The 23806-nt window shown below is 49.6% G+C and overlaps 1 protein-coding gene across 1 annotated transcript; it reads left to right on the top strand.

Annotated features, from left to right (window-relative positions):
• Window positions 1–219: 219 nt before the first annotated feature.
• Window positions 220–1746, top strand: LOC306667717 (sperm motility kinase 2B-like; the record flags this gene model as incomplete). Its single annotated transcript, XM_079150421.1, has 1 exon — window positions 220–1746. One exon carries the CDS (start codon window positions 220–222, stop codon window positions 1744–1746), a length of 1527 nt encoding a protein of 508 aa, XP_079006547.1.
• Window positions 1747–23806: the final 22060 nt, after the last annotated feature.

Here is a 23806-nt window from a genome sequence, read left to right as displayed (position 1 = left end):
CTTGGTGGTGACCTGTCGGACTCCCAGGTAGTTAGTGCGTTTGGTGGTCGGTGGTCGGTGGTTGGTGTTTGCGGTGGTTTGCTGTTGGTTTTTTGATTTGGGGTTTTTGTTTTTGTTTGTTTGTTTTGTGTTTTGCCTTTTGTTTGTTGGTTTTGGTGTTTTGTTTGGGTTTGTTATTTTTTTTTTAGATAGCATCCTCAGTTGGTGTTCCGGCTTAGGATGCGCAGAGAGTGTAGTGAGAGTAGTGTAGAGGCGCAGGGGCCCGGCTCCTGCTTCGAGTCGGCCCTCACCGACCATTATTGTGTCCTGAGGCCCATCGGGGAGGGGGGCTTCAGCCAGGTGCTGCTGGCCCGCCATCTCCTGACCGGGGTCAAGGTGGCGGTGAAAGTTGTGCCGAAGACAGAGGAGCACGAGCCTGTGCTCCGCGAACGGGAATGGTTGATGTCCCTGGAACACCGGAACATAATCCAGCTCTTCCAGGTCATCGAGACCACCCGCCACATGTACCTGGTCATGGAGTACGCGGAGGGCGGGCAGCTCCGGCTTCGCATCCCGCGGGAAGGTGGCCTACCGGAGGTGAAGGTGCGCAGGGCATTCAGGCAGATGGTGCAGGTCGTGCATTACTGCCACCAGAAGGGCGTGGCGCACCTCGACCTCAAGCCGGAGAACTTCGTGGTGGATGCCACGGGCCACATAAAGCTCATCGACTTTGGCCTGAGCACCAGCATCACGCCTGGGCAGCTGCTGACCGGGTTCAGGGGCACTCTCCTGTACCTCGCCCCTGAAATCATCCGGCGCGAGGGATTCGAGGGCCCCCCTGCAGACGTCTGGAGCCTGGGCGTCACTCTTTATTTCATGCTCACGGGGAGAAGGCCGTTCATGGCGAGCACCAGTAAGGGGCTGCTGGATCTGGTCCTGCAGGCAAGTTACGACATCCCCCTGCATGTGTCCCCGGGAGCTCGCAGCCTCATTCAGCAACTCTTGACGGTGGACCCCACACAGAGGCCCACCCTCGAGCAGGTCATGGGGCACCCATGGCTGAGCCAGGGCCAGGACCCTTCACCCAGTCATCCCAGCCAGCCACTCCCCCAGCGGCCCGACCCCGCCATCATGACCGTGATGTTTGACATGGGTTTCGACCCCTACAACACCTGGGTGTCCCTGGCCAACCGCCAATTCGATGAAGCCATGGCCACCTACCTTCTCCTGCAGCACCAGAGAAGCCAGGGGGCAGGCTGCCAGCTCCAGGCAAAGCCTGTGCGTCGCCGGGTGGCTGGGCCTCGCCCAGGGCCCTCGGTGGATCCTCCCAGTGTCCACCCCAACAGGTGCACCAGTGAGCCTGCCCTTCTCTTGCCCCATGAGCCGCAGCAGCCCAAGGAGGCCAAACCCTCAGGCCGGAAGGACGCTGCGTGCGCCAGCGTGCCGGCCATTCCTCTGCGCTTCCTCCAGGAGAAGACACCCGCTCCCAGGCTAGCCTCCCAGCAGGACTCTGGGCCCAGCCCTGGTAGGCGGGAAGCAGAAGGAGGCAGCTCGGCCTCCCAGGGCACCTCCACGGGGCCAGCCCACGACAGAGGCAGGGGCTGGAGGCGGGTCACCAGGAGGATCGCCACCTGCCTTCGACGACTCTGCTGCTGCCTTCCGTGCGTCCACGGGCCCGCCTCGAGAAGAAGGGTGGCTCCAGTGGACGGATGCCACAGACCCCCTAGGCTCCCCAATAGCGTGGTTCCAGAGATTGTGCCCACGTGACACAGCCCGATGGACAGCCAGAAGACCCCGAGCTCTGAGCATCCGTCCATCCGCAAGCGGACTCAGCTTTGGAAGTGAGGCTGCCCACTGGCTCAAGCTTCTGGGACCGGATTCGGCCCAGGAGCGCATCTGGGTGCTCCAGGACTCTCCTCCACCCCCACCTGCCAGAGACCTCAGAGACTTTTCCCCAGGACTCTTCCTTCTGTCCTGCTCTTCTCTGCCATCACAGAGCTGTTTCTTAATAAATTTCTGTTTCCCACAAATGGTGTAATACGATGGATGTTCCAATGATTTCTTTAAAAAGAAAAACAGGCTTAAAATAGGAGGAGGAAGGAAAAAGGAGGGAGGCCTCAGGCAAGGGCAGGAGCCCAGCAGCCACCCTGCCCAAGGAGGTGCCTCTGCCTACCCGTTCAGTATCAGTGGAGACACTTTTTAAATCTTTCAATGCTACATTTGAAAGAATCTTCCAGGTTGTTGGCTGTAGTACCAGTCCACTCATTTTGGGGGCTGTATGTTTCGATGTGTGAATATACACTATGCATTGACCTTCGGTTGATGGGTGGTTCCACAAGTTATTCATGTTCAGTTTTCTGGTCCCATTTCCTATTTTAGGTAATGGTTGCATGAACTTCTTTAGGTATCCTCAACCATTTGCTTGGGACAGATTCCTAGATGTAGAATTTTTGGATCAAAGATTAGGACCATCTTTTAAGCTTCCTGCAGAATAGTCGTACTAATTTTCACTTCCGCCAGCGAAGTACATTGCTGTCTGTGTCCTCATATGCCTGCCAACGATGGCTCATTTGCATTCGTTTTAATCATGCCAATTTGGTAGAAAATAGTCTCTCTCTGGAGATGGTTGATGCTTCCACTTCTTTGAGTACTAGCGAGGCTGGGCGTCCTCTCTGCGCTGGCTCTTTGTATTTATTTCTTTTGCGTTTTGATTCTTTATGTCTTTTTGCCTTTGCAAAAAAAAAAAAAAAAAAAGAAAATTGATGTGTGAGCATTTTAGTAACCATTCACATTAGGGCTCACTCCTGGCAAGGCGGAGGGGTTAGAGAGACCGGTGTCTGGAAAAAGCAACCAGGACTCATGGGGGAGGAGGGGACTTCTCAGAGGTGAAGTGGATCTTAGATCTCCAGTGGATCCGCCAGGCAGAGTAATTTGGAAACTTATGGTTTGGAAATGAAGAGGACAGTTGGGCATTCAGCTCCTTGCTGGGGAGAGAGCAAGGCTTCAGAGACCATTGGGGAACAAGACATCTCGCTCTAATTGATTCTTCCTTCTATCTCCTTTGTGCCGGAGGAGTCTCTTTACGGTTCTGCCTGCTGGCTGCGGAGTGAGAGGGGATGTGGACGAGAGGACAGTGTAGCTGGGCTGGCGCTCGGGATCTGAATTAGCAGCATCCCATGTCCCCTGCCCCCGTCTTTTCTTTGACAAACGTTTATTGAGTTCCCTGCTCCATGACAGGTGGCATGTTGCGGGGGAGGTCCTGGGCCTGACCTACGGTGGGCGTTCCCCGCCCCAGCGATCGGCAACTCCTCCCTCGGAGTTGATCAAGCGAAGCCTTCCACGATTCTGCTCCCTCTCCAGAAAGTTCTTGCAGCTCTACCTTCAGGATACATACAGAATCTGGAAATGAATGAAAATGTCCGTTAACAGGTCAATGGTTTCTCCAGCTGATGGATGACGACTGCTCAAAAGTGAAGAGGAGCTTGTGAGCTGCGGGCCCGAGGGCAGATCCCCAAAGCATTTTGCTGAGTTTTGGCACTTTGACGCCATTGCCACCCAGTTCTAGAGGATCCGGGTGCATCTGTGGGGACAGGAAGCACGTCAGTGGTTGGCTCGGGATGGGTGGAGGTAGAGACATTAGCAAAGGGCAGTTCAGGAGGGTCCAGGGGGTGGCTGAGTACGTTGCTTTGTGGCGCCGTCTTCACAGAGCGAAGCCTATGAAGTCGCATTTTTATTCTACGGAGTCTGTCGTGCACCAAGTGTACCATCAGGAGAGTTTTATTGAGCAAACTATTTAAAAAAACATGCAGGATCTGAGTGTCTTCTCGCCAGCACACTGCCACCACTCCATCCAGACCACCCCGCTTCTCGCGGGTTAAGGGAAATCCCCCCGCCATGCCCTCCCAGCCCCCCTGGGTTCCCACCCTCTCTCTTAGCAGGGAGTTCAGAGTGGCCTCGCAGGGTGACCTAAGGCCCAGGAGAGGACTTTTCTTGGCTGTTGTGACCCTCAGGGTGGTGAGGGTCACAGAGAGGTGATTACAAGGTAGTTCTAGAATGAATCAACAAACAGCAAAGGCAGAGTTCCCAGACCATGGAAGCAGCCGTAGCTAAGTGTGATTAAAATACAGGGTTATCATTTTCAGGATGGAGGGGACCCCGGGATGGAGGTTCTGAAGGCAAGTTGGGCAAAGTCAAGGGTGACCACGTGGAAGAACTGGCGACTAAATGGAGAAGGACCCACTCCCTGCCGGGGTGGCTTTGTGTCGGGTGGGCAAATACACACGTCGTGTGGTTCGTGCTTGGTGGGGAAACGGGACTCAGAAGCAGAGAGGTGGGTCTCCCCAGTCTGGGGGTGGGAGGTGGTCTGGCCACACTCACAGGCTCTTACGAGGGAGGACTTCCAGGCTGGGGAGCGTCCATACTGTCACCCGTTTCCAGAAGCCCGCCTTTGGGAGACTGTTGCCTGGATACACAGGACAACCTTGGGAAGCAAGGCTTACAAGAGGCCCACACACCTCTTTCCCACTGAGCTGGCTCTTGCTTCCTTCCTATGTCAATTCTACTGCACGAGACCCATCTAGTCCAGTCACTCTCCACCCTCCCTGTGTATCAGGAGCGCTAGGGCACTAAAACAAACAGCTTGGGTTTCCCTTCAGGCCGAATCTCTGAGGGAGTTGCTTAAACATGGATATTTAAAAAAACAAACAAACAAAAAAAAACTCCCTGGGCAGCTAGCCACCAACTACCCTAAATGTGAGTATACTTATAAACTCACCATGCTGTGAGTTTAAAAACTTCACTATACACCTGAGAAAAAGAGATGTGGGTCCCAGCTCAGGGAGAGCTGCCTGCTTAGAGTTCCGTCCTCCGTCTATTCCCTCATTCCATTCCTGCCTCAGGGCCTTTGCACCTCACCTTTCCTCTTTGCCTAGCATGACCTTCCTCTGTGTGTTTGCCTGCATCTATTTCCTTCCTGGCCTTCCAGTCTCATCAGCTGGAGAATCTCCCTAACCATGTCCCCTCTCCATCTAAAATGGCTCCATCCACTCTCTCCACTCCAGCTACTCTTTCTCTATCATATCAGTTGATTTATTTCCTTCACAACATTCATCACCACCTGAGATGCTATTATTTACTGCTCTGTCCCTAACACTAAAGAAACCAACTGTTTCCGTGAAGAGTGAAATGATCTGACTCATGTAAAGCACCGAACACGTGTTTTATGATTAGGAACTGTTTGCTCTTATTACCAATGCAGTGATGAGGGACTCCGGATGAACTGCTTGTCACTTAGATGCTAATCTCTCTGAAGGCAGAGACTGGTGCACACCCAGAACTTAACACGGTTCCCGCCATGCGAAATGTGCCGATTTAAAGAGCACGTTATTGCACATAACAGAACACCCCTCCACGCTCAGATAAGCAGAAAAAAATGAATTTATTGCAAAGAGAGTCTCAGAGAGCTCAAGGGTAGGAAGGGAAATTAGGTTAATAAGGAATTTGAACCCAAAATTAGAAACTGGCAGTTTCCCTCTGTCTCTCCAAAGTGGGGTGCTCTTCTTTTCTTTCTCTTGCAGACTGATTTTTCTCTACCCCACAGCCTAGGAAAGTTCCCAGACCAGGCTTTATAATGCTTTCTACTCAACATCCTGCAGAGATTGGAGGGCGTCGGATTCTGAATTTCCAGGGAGGAGTAAAATCTGATTGGCTTCAGCGCCTGTCAAGCATTCATGCTTGGACCAATCAGCTGCGTCTAGCGGGTGGGGAGAATGGGATTAGGACCTCAGGCTTCCTTTGTAGAGATTGGCAGTACGTTTCCAAGTGTGGGGCAGGGAATGGAGATCTTAGCTCAGATTCTCCCGCCAGAGCGGAGTTTGAGAGAGGGGCTTATATATACTTGAGGGGGGTTTGGAAGATGGAAAAGGAGAAGGAGGCAAAGCCGCTCCAGAGGTGTGTAACTGAGCTCAGCACTGACGGGGGCAACTGGTGCTGGTACTCAGTGCGACCTTCTGAGACTTGTGCAGCTGCCCTTCAAAAATGCCCCCCCCCCCCCCCCCCCCCCGAGGGCTGGGATTGTGGCTCAGTGGTAGAGCGCTTGCCTGGCATGTAGGAGGCACTGGGTTCGATCCTCAGCACTGCATATAAATAAATAAATAAAATAAAGGTCTAACAACATAAAAACATATATATAACATATATATATGGAAAGCCCCACCCCCACCCCCCAGAATGGAAGAGGGGAGAATTTAGAATTTATCTCGCAGCGCCCGCCCTCCCCGGGTCAAGGGTCGCCCCAGGAGGAGGTGCTAACTCCAATGCATATCTAGTTTGCATTTGCCCCAGCGCGGCCCTTGGATCGAGCTCTGGAGCGCCAGAGTGATGTTGCCGCAGAGGCAAGATGTTCCGAACACACCTGCGAGCTGGTGATTTGCTGTAGCAGTGGCTGGGACCACAAAGGTGTGCCAACAGGGTGCGTGTTGGAGCCTGCAGATTGCCTAGCATAGGCGGCGCGGGCAGGTGGTCGGAGAGGAGAGCAGACGGGAGGGCGGGAGTGATTCCTGCTCTCGTTTCTGCTCCGTGAATGAATAAATGAATTAAAAATGATGGAAAGGTTCTTGGAGGAAGCAAGATTTTAAGACTCCCTTCAGTGTGAAGACTGAGTCTGGGGCGCGCGTGGGTAACGACAATCTGTTCTCCAGGATTTTGCTGCAGAGGACTGTGGGTTTTATTGAGGCCACAGGGAGGGTAGAGGACCTGTCTTTCCAGAGCCGACTTGAGGCGCTGGACACTTTGGTACAGGTATACCAGTGCCAGTGTCAGGGCACAGTTCAGCTCTTCTGTCTGCTTTTGCAAATCAGGTGGCTGCTGTCTAGACCCCAAGCATATGTAAAGGTGCCAACTTTGCCTCCCTATGACCTCTGTGTGTAATTCACACCGTGAATCCAGAGAACGCTAGAATCTCAAGCAGTTTCTAATTTTGCTTCATTATGAGTGTGAATGCAACCCTCAGGACCCCTCCCTTCTGCCTTAACTAAACTCTCAAGCTCTGAAGAGGCGAGATAAAGATCTGAATGGAGATTCCAGTTGGCGGTGGGCTGGGCTGACTCAGCCCTGATAGACCCACAGTTGAGAAATCAATAGAGCCTTTTCTGGGTTGCCATTATCCAACAAGGAAGAGAATTTCAAAAATAAATAGCGGCCTGCTGTAAAATCAGATGAAGTAGATAACGACTTCTGCTGACTCTGGGGCCATCTTAGGGCTGGCAGAGAAGGGAGGGGATGAGCGATTTAATGAGCTCAGCCCTGTCCTTGCTGGTGATATGCAAGCGCTTAGTTTCTGGATGAAGAAGAGAAGGAGGGCCCAGGTGAAAATAAATGACCAGTTTCTGCTTGAGTTTGTTAGAAATAGCGGGGTGTCCTGAGCCATCAGACACGTACTGGGAAGTGGCTCCGGAAGGCAGAATTTACTTCTGCAGGAGGGCGTGCTGCTGAACCGTCTGGCAGGCCAGCAGCCCTGGGCCTGGGAGGCGGTGGTCTGTCTGTTTATCCCTAAGGCAGCGCAACCCTTTGCTCGGATAGGCGGAGCTCCGGGTTCCGATCTACACGATTGGCTGATTTTAAAATTGGGGCGGGACAAGGGAAGGGCTATAATTACCAGGGGCTGCACGTTGGGGAGCTCAAGCAGGTTTAACTTGGAGAGAAGAGAATATCATCATCTTACAAGTTTCACCCCAAAGCTGACCAGACCCTGCAATTCAGGGCCACTGCTTGGAGGTGGGTCTGTGGGCTGTGGAGTGGTTAACTCCTCTAGCCTCCCGGTCATGGGTTTTAAGCTAACGTCACCTCATTTGGCAGGGTGCTGATTGCTGAGTGCTTCTGATCAGTAGGGGACTTGATTGGGTCCAGGGAACAAGTGTGCCTGCCTCTTTGCTCCTCTGGGTTCAGCTTCCTACCTGGTAACAGGGTCAGGCATTTCTACATCTTGGGGGGGCCTCTCTGAACTTTACGTCTTGCCTGCCTGTACTACTGTTATCTGCAACTCACCGGACCCCTCCCTTCTGATGAGCTCAGCCTTGTTAATAACCAGACTTTAATGGTTGACCAAGTATGGCTGCCCTCCAGATCAGCACCAGATGCCTCTTAGCAGTTGAGGGTCTGTTCTAACATTTGCTCCTTCTCGCACCAGCTTGAGCTCTCATTGGTGGGCATGGTTGGTTATTCGTGGGGAAATAACCCCCATTGTCCAGTTCAAAGGGGCACCATTCATACCCTGATCCTCTATCCATAATGTGCATAGACAGCTCTGGAATTGTGCAGTGCACAACCCCACGGACTGTAATCAGTGGCTCTGTCTTCCGCAGGTAAGAAAAGGATGAAGCTGTTTTTCACAATGTTGGCAAGTCATCCTAAGATCTTCCACAGTACAATTGGTCTCAAGGTCCAGTCTTGCCCAGTTTTGATCTTGGATAATGCAGGAATCATTCACCTACTCCCGTGCTTTGCAAAGGGTTGACTTGGCCAGACTGGACGACATTCTCTGGATTCTTCTTCCCTGTGTGCTTTTCTAAGGCGGCAAGAGGGATTTCTGTGAGAGATCTAAGGGTAGAAATGAAGCAAGAGCCACCGGCTTTCCTTCTATAGGCAGGGTGGCGCTTCTGTGGCTCAGACAGGCTGTTTCTGCTCACATCCCTCCCCGCGGGTAGGGCCACCTTCCGTGGATTCTTCTTCAGCTCCTCTGACTCCTGGACCAGGAGTATGTTTGGCCCGAGGACACTGATATCACCAGGGTCAGAGGCAGTGGGACTGCCAAGATTCCAGCCTGTGACCTTTGGGAAGCTCCTTTGGGCTCCTCCCTGATCCACAGCTCTCTGCACTTGCTCGCCCCGGGGATTTCAAACTCCAGTGTGGGATGCAAAGACAGCGGCCTTTACAGAGAACTTGTATTCAGCCTCACAACGGAGTCAGGTCACAGGCCTGGGGTGAATCTTTTAGCATATCTGTTCGCCACCATGGACTCTGCTTTGACTGACCCCCAAAGATACGCCTCCCATCCGAGTTATGTTCCTGGAAAACACCGTAGTCAGGGGCCTATTTTGGATCCCCCAAAGCAGAGCTTGACACAGGCACTTGATGGCTGGTGGGACTGATCCCAGCAAGCAGAGACAAAGGGACAGGGGAATGAAATCAGGAAACGATGAAAAGTCAGGAAGACTTTCATGACTATCGGTTGCTGCTATAGACCACAGGGCTCAAATCCACTGGGGCCGCTCAGAAGTGTGCAGAGAGCTCCAGAATGCCCTCTGACCCCTTGGAGGCAGGAAGGCTCAGGTATTGTGCGCTGGCTCAGCCCCCCGACAATTGCCCTGGGTGCCGACCACCCCACACTCCCGGGATTCACCTGCACCAGCTTGAGTAGGTTCTTGCAAGTTCAGAGAAAGCATGGAGGCAAAGGAGCAGAGAGATTTGGGCTCCCGGTAGATGCTTCAGATGGGACGGTGTCAGCAGCCCCGGCCACTGAGGCTGCACTAACGGGAGAACAGAGGACATGTGACTTGGGTACCAGAAGCGTCAAGCAACCCCTAGCAAAGATGCCGTTTGCAAGATCGAGTCTCACAGATGTGGCTGGGTCAGAAGGGAGCGATTATAAAGGCAATTGAGGCATATTTAAAAGCCCAAATAAATCAAAGCTCTGGAAGTTTTGAATGTGGAAGACCTGTTACGGTAACTCCCAGCACGCGGGGCGCATGCGTTTCCCAACGCTCTCTCCACCCTCTTTGCTGCCTACCTTACTTTCTTCCACTGTCCAGGGGAGAGAGTTTTGCAGCCCCATGTCCTAGGGCAACCCTTCCTGATAACCCAGCGAGGACCACAGAAAACCCTGCACTTTCGTTAAAATGAAAGTAGCATTTTGTGTTTGAAAACAAATAATAAAACTGATACATAACAGTAAACATGCCCCCTCAGCATCTTGGGGGCAGGACGGCCATCAGCAAGGGATCCTTGTATACCCATGCGGGGAAGTCCGGGGCCGAGGCTTGGGCTTTCTCTCTTTGACGCCTGAATTTGTGTATCATCAGCCTCACTGCATTTTCTTACCCCAACTTGCCCCACCCTGTATGCGTCAGGATTCTTTTCTTATTTTGGGGGCTACTCAGGGACACTTGACCACTGAGCCACATCCCCAGCTCTATTTTGTATTTTATTTAGGGACAGGGTCTCACTGAGTTGCTTAGGGCCTCACTTTTGCTGAGGCTGACTCTGAACTGGTGATCCTCCTGCCTCAGCCTCCCGAGCTGCTGGGATGACAGGCGTTTGCCACCCACCATGCCCAGCTGGGCTTCACATTTTGCTTCCTGCTGCAGGAGGAAACAAACCAGATGATCTGTTCTGGTCCCGGGTCAGAACCTGGATGCTGTCTGTACAGCAGTGTGCTAACACTAGGCACCTAGACCAAAGGAAAGACAGAGAGGGGCGGCCTGTTAGGTGCACACGTCCAAGGGTGTACTCATGTGGTCACCCAAAGGGACAGCAACGTTATCACCTGACACCCAGGACCACCCTCCTAGGTGAGAACATCAGTGTGACCCTCCATGCGAAGGAGAGAAGGCTGAGGCCGTGAGAGAGAGGAAACAGACGAAACCTTAGTCTGCGTCTCAAATTGTGGCCGGGCACAAGGCGGGCACTCCGTAATCGCTTGGGGATTTTGAGAAGCAGTTGAGGAGGGTGGGGCTGGGCAGGTTGGGATCACGCCTAAGTCTGCCCTCAGTGGCTGAGTGCTCCTGGATCGGCGACTTAACCCCTCTGAACCTCAGCATGGCTGGCTGTAAAATGGGAACAATCACAGCAGTCTTATGTAAGCTGTCCAGAGGATTCAGCTGCTGTGATGTGTGTGCAAAGTTTGACGGACAGGAGGAGTGATGGAGAAGGAGGAGGGAGAGGAGGAGGAGGAGGGAGAGGAGGAGGAGGAGGAAGAGGGGAAGAAGAGGGTGATGGGGAGGAGGAGCACAAGGTGGAAGTGTAGCAAGAAGAGAAGGAGGGAGAGGAGGAGGAGGAGGAGGGAGAGGAGGAGGAAGGGGAGGAGGAGAGGAGGAGGGAGAGGAGGAGGAGGGAGAGGAGGAGGAGGAGGAGGGAGAGGAGGAGGAGAAGGGGAGGAGGAGAGGAGGAGGAGGGAGAGAAGGAGGAAGGGGAGGAGGAGAGGAGGAGGGAGAGGAGGAGGAAGGGGAGGAGGAGAGGAGGAGAGAGAGGAGGAGGAAGGGGAGGAGGAGAGGAGGAGGTTTAGATTAGCCAGTCCTGGGCACTCGGGTGTTTGGGCCACTCCTCAGCCATCAGGTGGGCATTTCGGGGCCCTCAGCGTGGCTTCTCTGGCTTTCTGATAATTGTTTCGTACACCAGCCAGAGTCGCATTGATTCCCCATTGATCTTTGGATGGGGCCAGGGAAACTCTTGGGTCACGGAGACAAAGGCAGCATTTTCCAGCCCAGGCGTCCCCAGGGAGAGCTGGGGCCTCACCTGCTGACTGAGTGACCGGCCTCTGCCTGGCTTGGGACACATTCCGACTCAGAACCAGCCCTTCCCAGGGGCCCCTCTGTCCCGGGTCCCTTTATCACTCCCACCCTCCTCCCCCGCTGGCTCCGTTTGACCTTTAACAAGCCGCGCTTCGGTGCAGAGCTGCTGGTGAGCTATTGCCACCCGGGCGGCTCCCCAGGGCAGGCTGCCTCCCCAGCCCGGCCTCCTGCAGCTTGTAAGGGAAATTACATTTTGATCTACATCCCCCATTTCCATCCTCCTCACCTGGCTTTGGAGACAAAAGGAAGAAAAGAAGAAAAGGAGGCTTCCCTGCCTCCTCCCTCTCTCCCCTGCTCGTGCCTCTTCCCCTTTCTGTCCTGGTGGTCAGCTGGGGATGACAGGGCCAGGCCAGAAATCTTCACTAGTCCATCTTCTCCTGGACACCCGGTCACCAGAGTCCCAGAGGCCAGGGCGAGATGGCACGGAGAGTCACCAGACAGGCCTGGGGAGGGATGACAAGGTCCTGGCCCCTCAGGCCTCTGGGACTTCACCAGACCTGTTCCCACGTCCCTGTGCTGCTTCTTCTCTTATGTTTGAATGAAAATAAAATTCCCATGACACGAAACTCATCCATCTAACCACTTTCCAGTGTCCCCTGCGGTGGTGTTTGGTGTGTCCAGAGATGGGCTGCCATCACTCTCTCTGACCTCAGGACCTTTGCTTCACCCCCAGGGGAAACGTCTTCCCCTGGAAGGCCACGCGTTCCTCCTCCCCGCCTCTGTCATTCACAAATCTACTCTCCATTCATATAAATTTGTCCATACAAAAAAGCACACAGGGGGTGGCCTTTGGTGCCTGTTTTGTTTTTTTTTTTTTTTTCACTTAAAAAAGTTCTTGAGTCCACCCCTGCTGTGCCACATACCAGCACCCCATTCTCTGTCATGGTGATGAATGTTCCGTTGGATGGAAGTGTCGCATGCTGTGGCATCCATTCTCCCACAGGTGGACATCCGGGTGGTTCCTACTTTTCGGCTATTATAGATAATGCGGCTGTGGACATTTGTATACAGACTTTTCTTTGAGCGTGTGTCTCCTGTTCTCTCAGGAGTGGAATTGCTGTTTCATGCCGAAGCTTTTGTTTTAATTTCTTGGGCAACTGCCAGATGTATCCATAGTGGCTGTACCATTTTACCCTCTCGCCAGCCGCAGGGAAGGGTTCCAGGTTGGTCACGTCCCTGTCAACACTTGATGCTTTCCATTTTGTACTGTAGTCATCCCAGGTGGGTATCTAAGTCTTTTCTGTTGTGGATTGGATTTGGGTTCCCTAACGACTAATGGTGTTGAGCATCGATGTGCTTACTGGCCATCTGTATATTTTTTGGGGAGCAATGTCTCTTCAATTCCTTTCTCCATTTTAAAATCAGATGATATGTTTGTCTGTTGTGCTTGGGTTGTAAAAGATTTTTGTAGATTCTGGATACTAGATCTATGATTTGAAAATATTTGATGCAATTCTTTGGGTTGTCTTTTCACTTTCTTAATAGTATCCTTTGATGCACAGATTTTTCAGATTCAATGAAGCCCAGTTTATCTTTTTACCCTTTTGTTGCTTGGGGTTTTGTTACCATATTTTAAAAAGGGTTGCTTAATCCAACTCAAGAAGATTTTCATCTATGGTTCTGTTACAGAGTTATTCATTCCTCAGTTAATTCTTGGGTAGGTGTTGGGTGGGGTTCCAACTTCGTGCTTCCGCACGTGGCTACCAAGTTGTTCTGTTGTCATTTGTTGAAAAGATCATCGTTTTCTCCTTTGTTGAAAAACCAATTGACTCTGGACGCTTGGGTTTATTTCTGGGCTCTCATATCTGTCCCATCAATTTATGTCTCTCTCATCAGTGACACTCTTTCGATCCCTGTAACTTTGTGGTACGTTTTGAGATATGGAAGTGAGGGTCTCCCAACATTGTTCTCCTTTTTCAAATTTGTTTTAGCTATTTCAGGTCTCTTTTAGGATCACCTTTTCCATTTCTGCTCGAAGGCAGTTGGAATTTTTATAGGAATTGCACTGAATTTGTGGATTTGTTTGGGGAGTAACTCTACCTTAACAATATTGTCTTCTCATCCATGAACATGGGATGTTTTTCCATTTACGTAAGTCTTCTTTAATTTCTTTCAACAGTGTTCTAAGTTTTCAGTGTACAAGATGTTTTCTTTTTAATCATAGGCATTGCTAAAATATTAGTCGTGTGGCCAGGATCTAGTCTAAGACTAGAAACTTCCGCAGGGCAGTCCATTTCCTTTATGTCTACCGATGTGGCAGATGTGGAGATGATCTGCTCAGATCTTTCTTCAAGAAAAGAATCACTGTCTAGTTTCAAAAAGTGAGGTTAGCTGACAATGTCTAGCTGTTATCTTCATTAAGTCTGCATCAATTTTAAGCCAAGGTTACACTGTTCTCAGGAGAACCCTGGGCCAGTGATTGACAAGTCGTGGAAACCTGGTCATTTCCACCCAATGGTTGGTTCTTCTGAAGTCTTTATTCCAGAGTCTAGCAGAGACTTTGTCAGGTCTGCAGTGGGATCTGATGACTCCTCTTACCCAACCTGGCTTCCTCCCTTTCCCTTTCACACATATAACTCCCCAACCACCTTTTAAAATTTTTTAAAAATTTGTTCTTTTTAGATACATGACTGTAGAGTGTATTTTAAAAAATACTTTTAGTTGTTAATGGACCCTTACCTTATTCATTTACTTTTATGTGGTGCTGAGAATCGAACCCAGTGCCTCACACATGCTAGGCAAGTGCTCTACCACTGAGCCACAACCCCAGCCCCTGTAGAGTGTATTTTGATATCGTATAAATACATGGAGTTTAACGTTTTCTAATTAGGATTCCATTCTTGTGGCTGTACGTGATGTGGAGTCTCACTGGTTGTGTATTCATATATGAACATGGGAAAGCTATGTCTGATTCATTCCACTCTCTTTCCTATACCTACCCCCTCCCTTTCCTTCATTCTCCTTTGTCTAATCCACGGAACTTCTATTCTTCCCTCCTCCCCTTGTGTGTTAACATACACATACCAAAGAGCACATGCAATTTTTAGTTGTTTGGAATTGACTTATTTCATTTAGCACAATATTCTCCAGATCCATTCATTTACCTGCAAAAGTCATAAAGTCATTCTTTTGTCATGGCTAATTAATTTCCTTTGTGTATATATACACCATATTTTCTTTATTTATCATCTATTGAAGGGATCTAGGTTGGTTCCACTAGCTTAGCTATTGTGAATTGAGCTGCTATAAACATTGATGTGACAGCAGTCACTATAAGTATGTTGATTTTAAGTCCTTTGGGTATAAAACTGAGGAGTGGAATAATGGATCAAATGGTGGTTCCATTTTAAGTTTTCTGAGGAATCTCCACACTGCTTTCCAGAGTGGTTGCACCAATGTGCAGTCCCACCAGCAATGTAGGATTGTGCCTTTTCCCCACATCCTCGCCAACACTTATTGTTACCTGTATTCTTGATGATTGTCATTCTGACTGAGGTGAGATGGAATCTCAATGTAGTTTTAATTTGCATTTCTCTAATTGCTGGAGATGTTGAACATTCTTCATGTATTTTTTGACCATTCGTATGTCTTCTTCTGTGAAGTACCTATTCAGTTCCTTTGCTCATTTATTGATGGGGTTATTTGAGTTTTCAGTGTTAGGTTTTTTTTATTTCTTCATATATCTTTTATATATCCTGGAGATTAATGATCTATCTGAGGTGCAGGTGGCAAAGAGTTCTCCCACTCTGTAGGTTTTCTCTTCATGTTCTTGATTGTTTCCTTTGCTGTAAGAAGATTTTTGGTTTGATTCTATCTCATTTATTGATTCTGATTTTACTTCTTGCGCTTTGAGCATCTCATTGAGGAACTCGGTTCCTAAGAGGACATTATGGAGAGTCGGGCCTACTTGCTCTTCCAAGGGGCGCAGCCTACTAGGCTTTTGAATTTTCCAAAGTCTGCCCTGATATCTGAACCCACTTGCATAAAAACCATTGTGCTCTCTGGTCTGGCTCCTTGGTTGACACGTCACTGAAGTTTCAGAAACACTTCCAAATAGGGAAAAGAAAGACCCTCTCAGTGTTGAGTGTTGGGCACCTAAGAAGACTCTAATCCTTTTATAAATAATTTTTGTGACCAAACTATGCAGCACAGTGATCCCCGATAGAAATTAATCAGGATGTATCACACTTTGAGGAAGTTCAGATGGAGCCTGTTGGTGGCATGGACTCAGTCTGAACAGCATGGATCCTACAATTGTATGGTCCAAGAGGAGACAATGCTATTCTGGGAGAAATCCTAGTATGGACTGGGATGAGGGCAGGTGGGATAGCAGGAAATGAGGTCAGAGAGCTGACTTTACATGTTTGAGAGGGTGAGACGCCCTCTGTGGTGCTTGTCAAGGAAAAGCAAGGATGCTAACTTCTTGTCCCCAGGGCTCAGCTTAAATGTCGCCTCCTAAGGAAGGCTTCTCCCAATTTCCTCCCCTCTGCCTTCAGGACTGGAGAAGGTCCGCTTTTGCTCAGCATTTCTCCTTTGAGACATTTTGGGAAGGCAGGCCCAGGTCTGATTCATCTCCTGGTGGTATTTCTTCAGTGTCAACGACAGTTCCAAGCTCATAGTAGGCACCCTGTCAACCCTGGCTGAATGAAAGAGGAAACAAATGAGCCACTCAGGAAAAGTTAAAACAAAAGAAGGAGAAAAGTGATCAGATTCTTGAAAACACCTCAGGACACCATGCCTCCGAGCCCCCAGTGACCAAGTGGGCTGCTTCTAACTAATGGCTGAGAGGACAAAGAACAGGAATCCAAGGCTTTTTGCCCCAGGTCCTGTGAATTTCCAGGACACCAAAGCGTCCTAGACCTGCGGCTTCTCTCCTCCTGCCTCCCTCCTGGTTCTCTCTGCCTTCTTTCCGCATCAAGAGGAGCTTGAGTAGTTCTCTAAAGGGGTCATCCTAGAGTCGGATGGAGTTCTCATCTGCCGGAAAACATGCAAGTGAGAATATTTAGGAGCTCCTCAGAGCCCCCATCATGCTCTTGGGCATTTCCTTAATAACACCATTTATTGAGCACGTATTAAGCACGAGACCCGATAGGATAAATCTGACACACAAACTTCCGGTTCTGCTGCTAGGTGGGAGCTGTTATGTCCCAAATATGAAAACCCTGTGATTTTCTCAACCACCTTGGAATTCAGAGCAAATGTCTTGACTGCTTAAAGGAGTCAATATAGGCACAGGTAGAGGGGCCTTCCTATAGATGAATCCCAAGGGGACTGAGTTTCCTACACCATTCACTGTGACTCGGATGATTCTGATAAACAGCTCAAGAAACTAGAGGTGACATTTATGTCTGGACTCCATCCCACAACCAGGTAACCCCCAGAAGGTTCTAACAAGCAAATGTAAGGCTTTAATTTTATTATCCAGATTTTTTTTTTTACAGTCTTGAATAAAGGGGAGTGACATTCAGCATCACCTCCTAAATCATCAGAGAAAGATTCAATTATGTTTGCCAGTCACTTGTGTTATCTGTACTTTGAAGAATGCTTATTTTCTAAAAATTAGTTACCTGAGTATGATTTAAAAGAAGTCTCTCCCTAATCACATCAGCGAGCCTTCTCTGCAAAGCTCGGCACTGGGGAGAATTCAAGTCTTCCAAGGTTGGGCTCTTCTCTGGGAAATTGGGTGATGCTGTGTCACCAACATCAGAGCATAAGCGTGAAAGCCCTGGTAAGTTTTCTCTGACATTTATAATAAATCAAAGGCGGCACCTCAATCGGTAAGTCATCGAAGACAGTTTGTGCTATTGAATTTTTTGGTGATGGGTCATTTATGATTAATCTTCAGGCACCAGCCTTGGCTTCCAGAATATGTGCGAGGTCCCTTTTACAAACTTCAGGGCCATCAGTCACCATGGCAGACACATTCTTGGGGAAGGAAATCCAGTACCAGACTGGAGACACGCTGAAGGCCCAGGCAGGCCCAGGGTTTTGGTCAGGTGTCCTTTGTTGGAGTCAAGAAACTCACTCCAGCGCCAAAGTGGAGTGGTCAGTCCCAGGGAGAGTGCCTTGGAACCCACAGGAAAGTGTCACTAACACAGGCTTCTTCGATTGCTGGTTGTGTGGCCCCAGGTGAGTGCTTAGCTGACCTGTGCCTCTCAACAGGGGAGATGGAAGCGTAGATTCTGTTGTCAGTGTGGAACAAGTTCACGATCCTGCAGTGCAGCACACAAAATGTGCTCAATAAATGGGTATTGCTGTATTATTATCATGATAAATATTTTTCTCAATTACCTTCATTTAACTGTTGCATCTCCCTTTTGTGGTCCTGGAGTCTACCCGACCTACTAAGTTTTAGTGTCTGCGACTCTCTAGGAATTATCTTCTCTTAGTTCATGTTGCAAAATGGGAGAATCTGATTGGATTCATCCCATCAGATAGGTACCTGGCATCCCAAGACTGTGCTCTCTTTAGGACAGAGACCCTCCCTGTTATCCATGCCAGGGGGTGGGTTCCACGTAGCAGTGGCTGTAGCTGCGGAGGCTGCTGCTAGAAGGTGGGGTGGGCCAGCAGGCATCTCTGGAAGAACAGGAGGGATCACTTCCTGTGTCAAACGGCACAAACAGGCTGACAAGCTAGGGAGGAGTTTCTGTACAAACCCCGTGCAGTCGCTAGGGATGGGCTGCCCTGGGGATCTCAGCTTCCCAGTGGAAGTGGATACAGTGTGTACACCCTTCAGAGGGAGGGAGGGCAGGGGAGAATTTGATGAGTCTGCTTGACAGGTATAGGCGTATTCAATAAACTGACTTTACCGTAGGCTTGAGATGTTTCAAAATTCGAAAAATGGAGGAAATCACTGCTGTTTACTCAGTGATTTATTTATTCATAATAAATATGAATAAATTCATAAGCACACGAAACAAGTGGTAAGCAAGCGGCTCGGGACTCAGTACACCCCAGATCTGCCAGCCACACTGACTTTTCCTCTTCTTCTCTCTGAGCTTCCATTTCTGCCTCGGTTACATGGGCTGGTACGATGCCCTTCTGCCTGCTGAGGGGCCTGCTATGCAGCTGGTGGGCAATGGTACAGCTGTGCGGGTTATGGACAGCCAGCGTCCACTCTGACCAGCTGGCTTGACCCTGTTGTGCGACAGGGTTTGAATCTGGTTCTTCATACTTGGTGGTAGGAGCCAAATCCAGAGGCACTTTCCAGCACCATTATGATTTGGTCTCATTCTGATTGTCTTCAGCATCACCCCTGAACCCCTGGCCTCTCCACCCTGGGAACTTGAAGACCCGCTGGACTGGGGCAGAGGAGGTGGCCTGGGCACTGGGTGTTTTAGGAACCTAGGGAAGATGCACCAAGCCAGTGTGGGTTAGGGAAAGAGATTCGGCAGCATCCCGGGCTGGGGTGTGGTGTGCACCCTGCCCTGAAGGGGGCAGCGCTGTTTGCACATGGAACACTGGACAGGCAGGAGAGGGCAGGAGGCCCACGCTGCAGGGAGGGGAGGTCTGCATGCTGAGGCATTGGCCCTGTGATCCCAGGCGAGGAGGAGATTTGGGGAATCAGGGAACAGAGGTGCATGCAGACATAATCGGGGTGGACGCATAGGGTTTAAGCCGCTTGCTGCTCTTCTTTCTTACTGTTGCTTCAGGATCCTTCCATATAGATGGACAGATGGACAGATGGAGGTGAAGAGGCAGAAGCATGAACTGGGAGAGAATGAGACCCTCAGTGCCAAGGGAGTAACTAAATGGGTGAATATTTGAGCGAAAAATATAAAACCAAAATAATCAGGGGAGAGAGAATGACTTAAAGAAGTAGCTGAGGAATTAGAAGAATGTTCCCCAAAGGGCTAAGTACCCGAGAAGGTCGCTAAGCAAGTTTCTGTACATCATCTCATTTAATCCTTGCAGTAACCCAAGAAAGTCGATGTCATTGTCCTGCCCATTTCATAGATGAGAAACCGAGGCACGGAGTGCTCAAATACCTCGCCCAGTATCACGTGACCCGAACCACTGTGCCAATGAATGCTTTCGTCACTGTCCTTCCCACTGAGGCACTTAGTCCCATTGTGGGGCTGTAACAAAATGCCATAAACCAAGTAGCTTAGACACAACAGAGATTTCTTCTTTGCAATGGTGAAGACTGGGAAGTCCAAGATTGGGGTGCCAGAGTGGCTGGTTTCTGGCGAGGGCCCTCTTTGAACTGCAGGTGTTTGGCTTCTCACTGCGTCCTCCTGGTGCAAGGTGCAAACATGCTCCCTCAGCCTTCATTACAAGGGCATTCGTGAGGATGGAGCCTCATGACCTGATCGGCTCTCAGAGGTCCCCACTTTTTTGTACTGGGGATTGAACCCAGGGGACTCAACCACTGAGCCACATCCACAGCCCTTTTTAAATGTTTTGTTTAGAGACAGTGTCTCGCTGAGTCGCTTAGGGCCTCACTAAGTTGCAGAGGCTGGCTTTGAATTTGCCATCCTCCTGTCTCAGCCTCCCCAGCCTCTGGGATGATAGGCAGGCACAATAGCGCCAGGTGGAGACCCCACCTCTTAATACCACCACACCAAAGATTAACCATCAACACGTGAATTTAGGGGGCACATGAGCCTCCAGAACATAAAAATCAAGGACCAGGGTCGTGTGCTTACCTTCCTCCAGGGAAGCTCAAACCAGCTAAGAGATTCATCCCACAGATATGTAATGAGCACCTATTATATTCCAAGCACTGTCCCAGGCACTGGGGCTACATTGGTGAACACAGAGACACAGCTATAGCTTATGTTTTAGCAGAGAAGACCTACAATAAACAAATGGGTAATTTCAGATACAGGTTAATGCTATGAAGGAAAAACACGATCTCTAAGGAATTATTGCCCTGTAGGGCAGGAGGGCAGTGGTGGTCTGGAGGGGAGCTATTTTAGATAGGGCAGTCAGGGAAGATGTTTCAGAGGAGGTACAAAGACCTGAATCCTAAACTGGACATTATGCAAAGACCTGGGGAGAGCATTCCAGGTGAAGAAAACAGGGAGGAAGTGCAAAGGTCCTGAGGCAGGAATGAGTTTTGTAGGTTTAAAGTCAGACAAGGAGGCAGGTGTGGTTAGACTGGAGGGAGAAAAGAGGAGAGTAACAGGCGATGTAGTCAGGAGGGAGACTGTGCCAGATCTTTATCTTGAACTCTGTAGGTCAGGATAAAGGAAATTATTTTTTTTTAAAAAAGGATATAGGTTGTCTGAATTTCATTTTAAAAATATAACAGTAGTTTCTGTGTACTGTTCTATTACTTTTGTCCTCAATCCAGTGAAACAATTTGGTCAGTACAAGAATGAAGAACAGAGGTTTGTCCTCCTTCCAATAATTCCAGCTGTTATACCTTCCTCCCCTCCTTCCTTCTTGGGAGCCCATCTGTCCTTGGCACTTCCACCTGTGGTACCGGCACATCAGTGGGGAACCATTTGTGCTTCTCACTCTCTCTTTTTTCCTAGAGATCCTTGATCCCCGCCAACAGGAAAAAAAAAAAAAAAAAAAAAAGACAACAACATATGTGTCCAACACTAGGGGATTTTCTGAGCAGATCCATCACCCTAATACTTTGGGGGATCAAAAATTGATGTTAGGGAGAAAGAGGCTACTGATATTTTCCTGACATTACACATTATATTCATCATAGTGATAACTACTCAAGCATCTATTATGCACCAGGCTCAGCATTCATAGCTGACATCTTTTACTTCATTTGAGCCTCTTGACTCAGGAGATCGATTCCACTTTTGTCCCCAGTTTATTAGGTAAGGAAATTCAGGCTTGAGTGCCTTGCCAGAAATTGCTCAATTGGTAAATGAAGGTCTGATTACAAAGTCCCCGTTCTCCACTCCTGACCTTTGCCAGCCCCCCCTTACCCCCCACCAGCCCCCACTGCCACTTTGCCGAGCTGCCAGGTGAAGGAGGTAATCAGTGCCTCCTGAGGCCCACACTTTTTCATGGCGAACAGCTAAATGTTACAAGTTGTTATCTTTGGATGGTTAATTTTGGGAGATGTGTGTGTTTCTGGTTTTGTAATTAGAGTTAAACAAAAGCCATAAACGGTTTCCATGTGGTTTTCTCCTGCACCCTGCCCTCCCTCCCTTCCCCGTGGCCTCTGCACCAGCCCTGGGCTTCTCTCTGAATCTCTGAATATAGAGTTAGCAGGGCCTCTTCCCCTCGGCTTCCTGGCTTTACAATTTCAGCACAATTCTCTAGATTGCTTCAAATTTTGCTAGCATTCAGAGATGCTGAGTTAGTTGCGAATTTTCACCTCTAGGATCAGACATATTGTTTCTTTATTCTTTTCTTTTTTAGCTAGGGGCTTGAATAATACACTTGCAGAAGAGGCCATCCCCGAGTGGTTGCTATGTGGGGTGTGGACTTAGTCCTGGCTTCGGCTCCTGGGGCCAAGGCCAGAGGTCTTGGGTAATATGAAAAGGATCTGACTCCCTCAGTGAGAGGTGAGGCTTGGAGAGGAAGTGGGACTGAGCCCAACCCTGTTACAAGCCCAGGGCCTGAAATCGTTCCTTTGCCAACAACATCTCAGGAGTTGGGTGGCTGTGTTTGTCCCACCCTTGGAGGTCATTTCAGCAGGCAATGACCCCCAGACTCTGCATGTGTGCGTTTATTTGTTCCCTGTGCAATCTTCATGGAGCGCCGACTCTCCACCACTGTGCTAAGTGCTGAGCAGGCAGGAGGCGGGAGAGAAGCCCCACCCCTGCCTTCGTGGTGTTGGCACAGTGGAATCTGGGGGCAGACAAACTCGGATCAAATGTTCACATGTTGGAATGGAACAGAAGGTGCAAATGCAGGTGCAGTGGAGGCCCGGCGTGACTAGCCGAGGCTGGGACCACAGGACCATGGCCTCCGGAAGCCTGCCAGAGCCGGGGGGCAGGCTGAGAAGGTGCAGATGGGCGGACCCGAACGTGGGCTGGGGTCCAGCTGAGAGAGGGGGCCCACCCCGGTGCAAGCCCAAGAAACCTCCTTATTAAGTTTGCACGCTAGCTTGGACGAGGAGAAGAAAACCCCTGGAAGATTTAACGAAGGAAAAAAGAATTTTCTGTGTGCATGTGTATGTTTGAGAGCTAGATATATGTGATTGTTCTTTTTTGTGCTGTTTTGTTTTGGAAGAGAGCAGCTGGAAGGCTCCAATAGGAGACGTGATAAAGCCATGGAAATGCTAAGGGCCCTGATCCATTCAGGACACACCGCACACGTGTGCTGGAAGATCCGGTGACACTCTGTAAAGGTGTGCGATGATCACGAGTTTGTCAAAAATTGAGAAAAAAAGTTTGGATTTTAAAGTTCATTTTAAACGACATCATCAAGCAATGGAAGTCAGAACAGAGAATGAATTCGAATTCGTGGACTGCTTCTATGAATTAGAGGATGCTTTTATACCAACCCATTTTTCTCTCATTTGACGAATATTTGTGCAACGTCCGGGACTCAACAGACACCTTCCTGGATGTGGGGGACATGGAGACAAGGGTCTCTTAAGTGTATGGCACATACAGTCTAGTGGGAGGACACAAGCAATGAACAACAGAGCAAAGAAGGAAGTTGATAACATAATATTGGGTATCACCCAAAGTCACACCAGAAGGTAGAGGAGGGTGAGGGGCATGGACCTTGGAAGCTGACCTTTGTGCAGGGCACTGGAGGACCAGGTGAGCCCGACCTCCAATCCACCAAAGGTCTGCCACACAGTGGGGTGTCCTTTCTCTCTGTTTTACAGATATAAAACAGTATAATTATATTTATCAATCTCTACCACTACTATTATCAGAATGTACTCGTTCAAAGTCACTACCTCTAGCTCAATTTTTCTCAATTTTTGATGAACTCATGATCATCGCACACCTTTAAGGAGTGTCACCGGATCTTCCAGCGCACATGTGCGGTGTGTCCTGAATGGATCAGGGCCATTAGCATTTCCATGGCATTATCATGTCTCCTATTGGAGCCTTCCAGCTCCTCTCTTCCAAAACAAAACAGCACAAAAAAGAACAATCACATATATCTAGCTCTCAAACATACCACGCACACAGAAAATTCTTTTTTTTCCTTCTTTAAATCTTCCAGCGGTTTTTCTTCTCCTGTCCCCAAGCTAGCATGCAAAGCTTAATAAGGAGTTTCTTGGGCTTGCACCGGGGTGGGCCCCTCTCTCAGCTGGACCCCAGCCCACATTCGGGTCCGCCCTTCACGCACCCTGACCTGTAGCCTTGTATTCAGAGAGGGCG

The sequence above is a fragment of the Sciurus vulgaris genome, assembly GCF_902686455.1.
Source record: "Sciurus vulgaris genome assembly, chromosome: 8".
Classification (NCBI taxonomy): Eukaryota; Metazoa; Chordata; class Mammalia; order Rodentia; family Sciuridae; genus Sciurus; species Sciurus vulgaris.
Note: the sequence above shows the minus strand (reverse complement) of the source record. Positions and strands in the feature narration are given on the sequence as shown.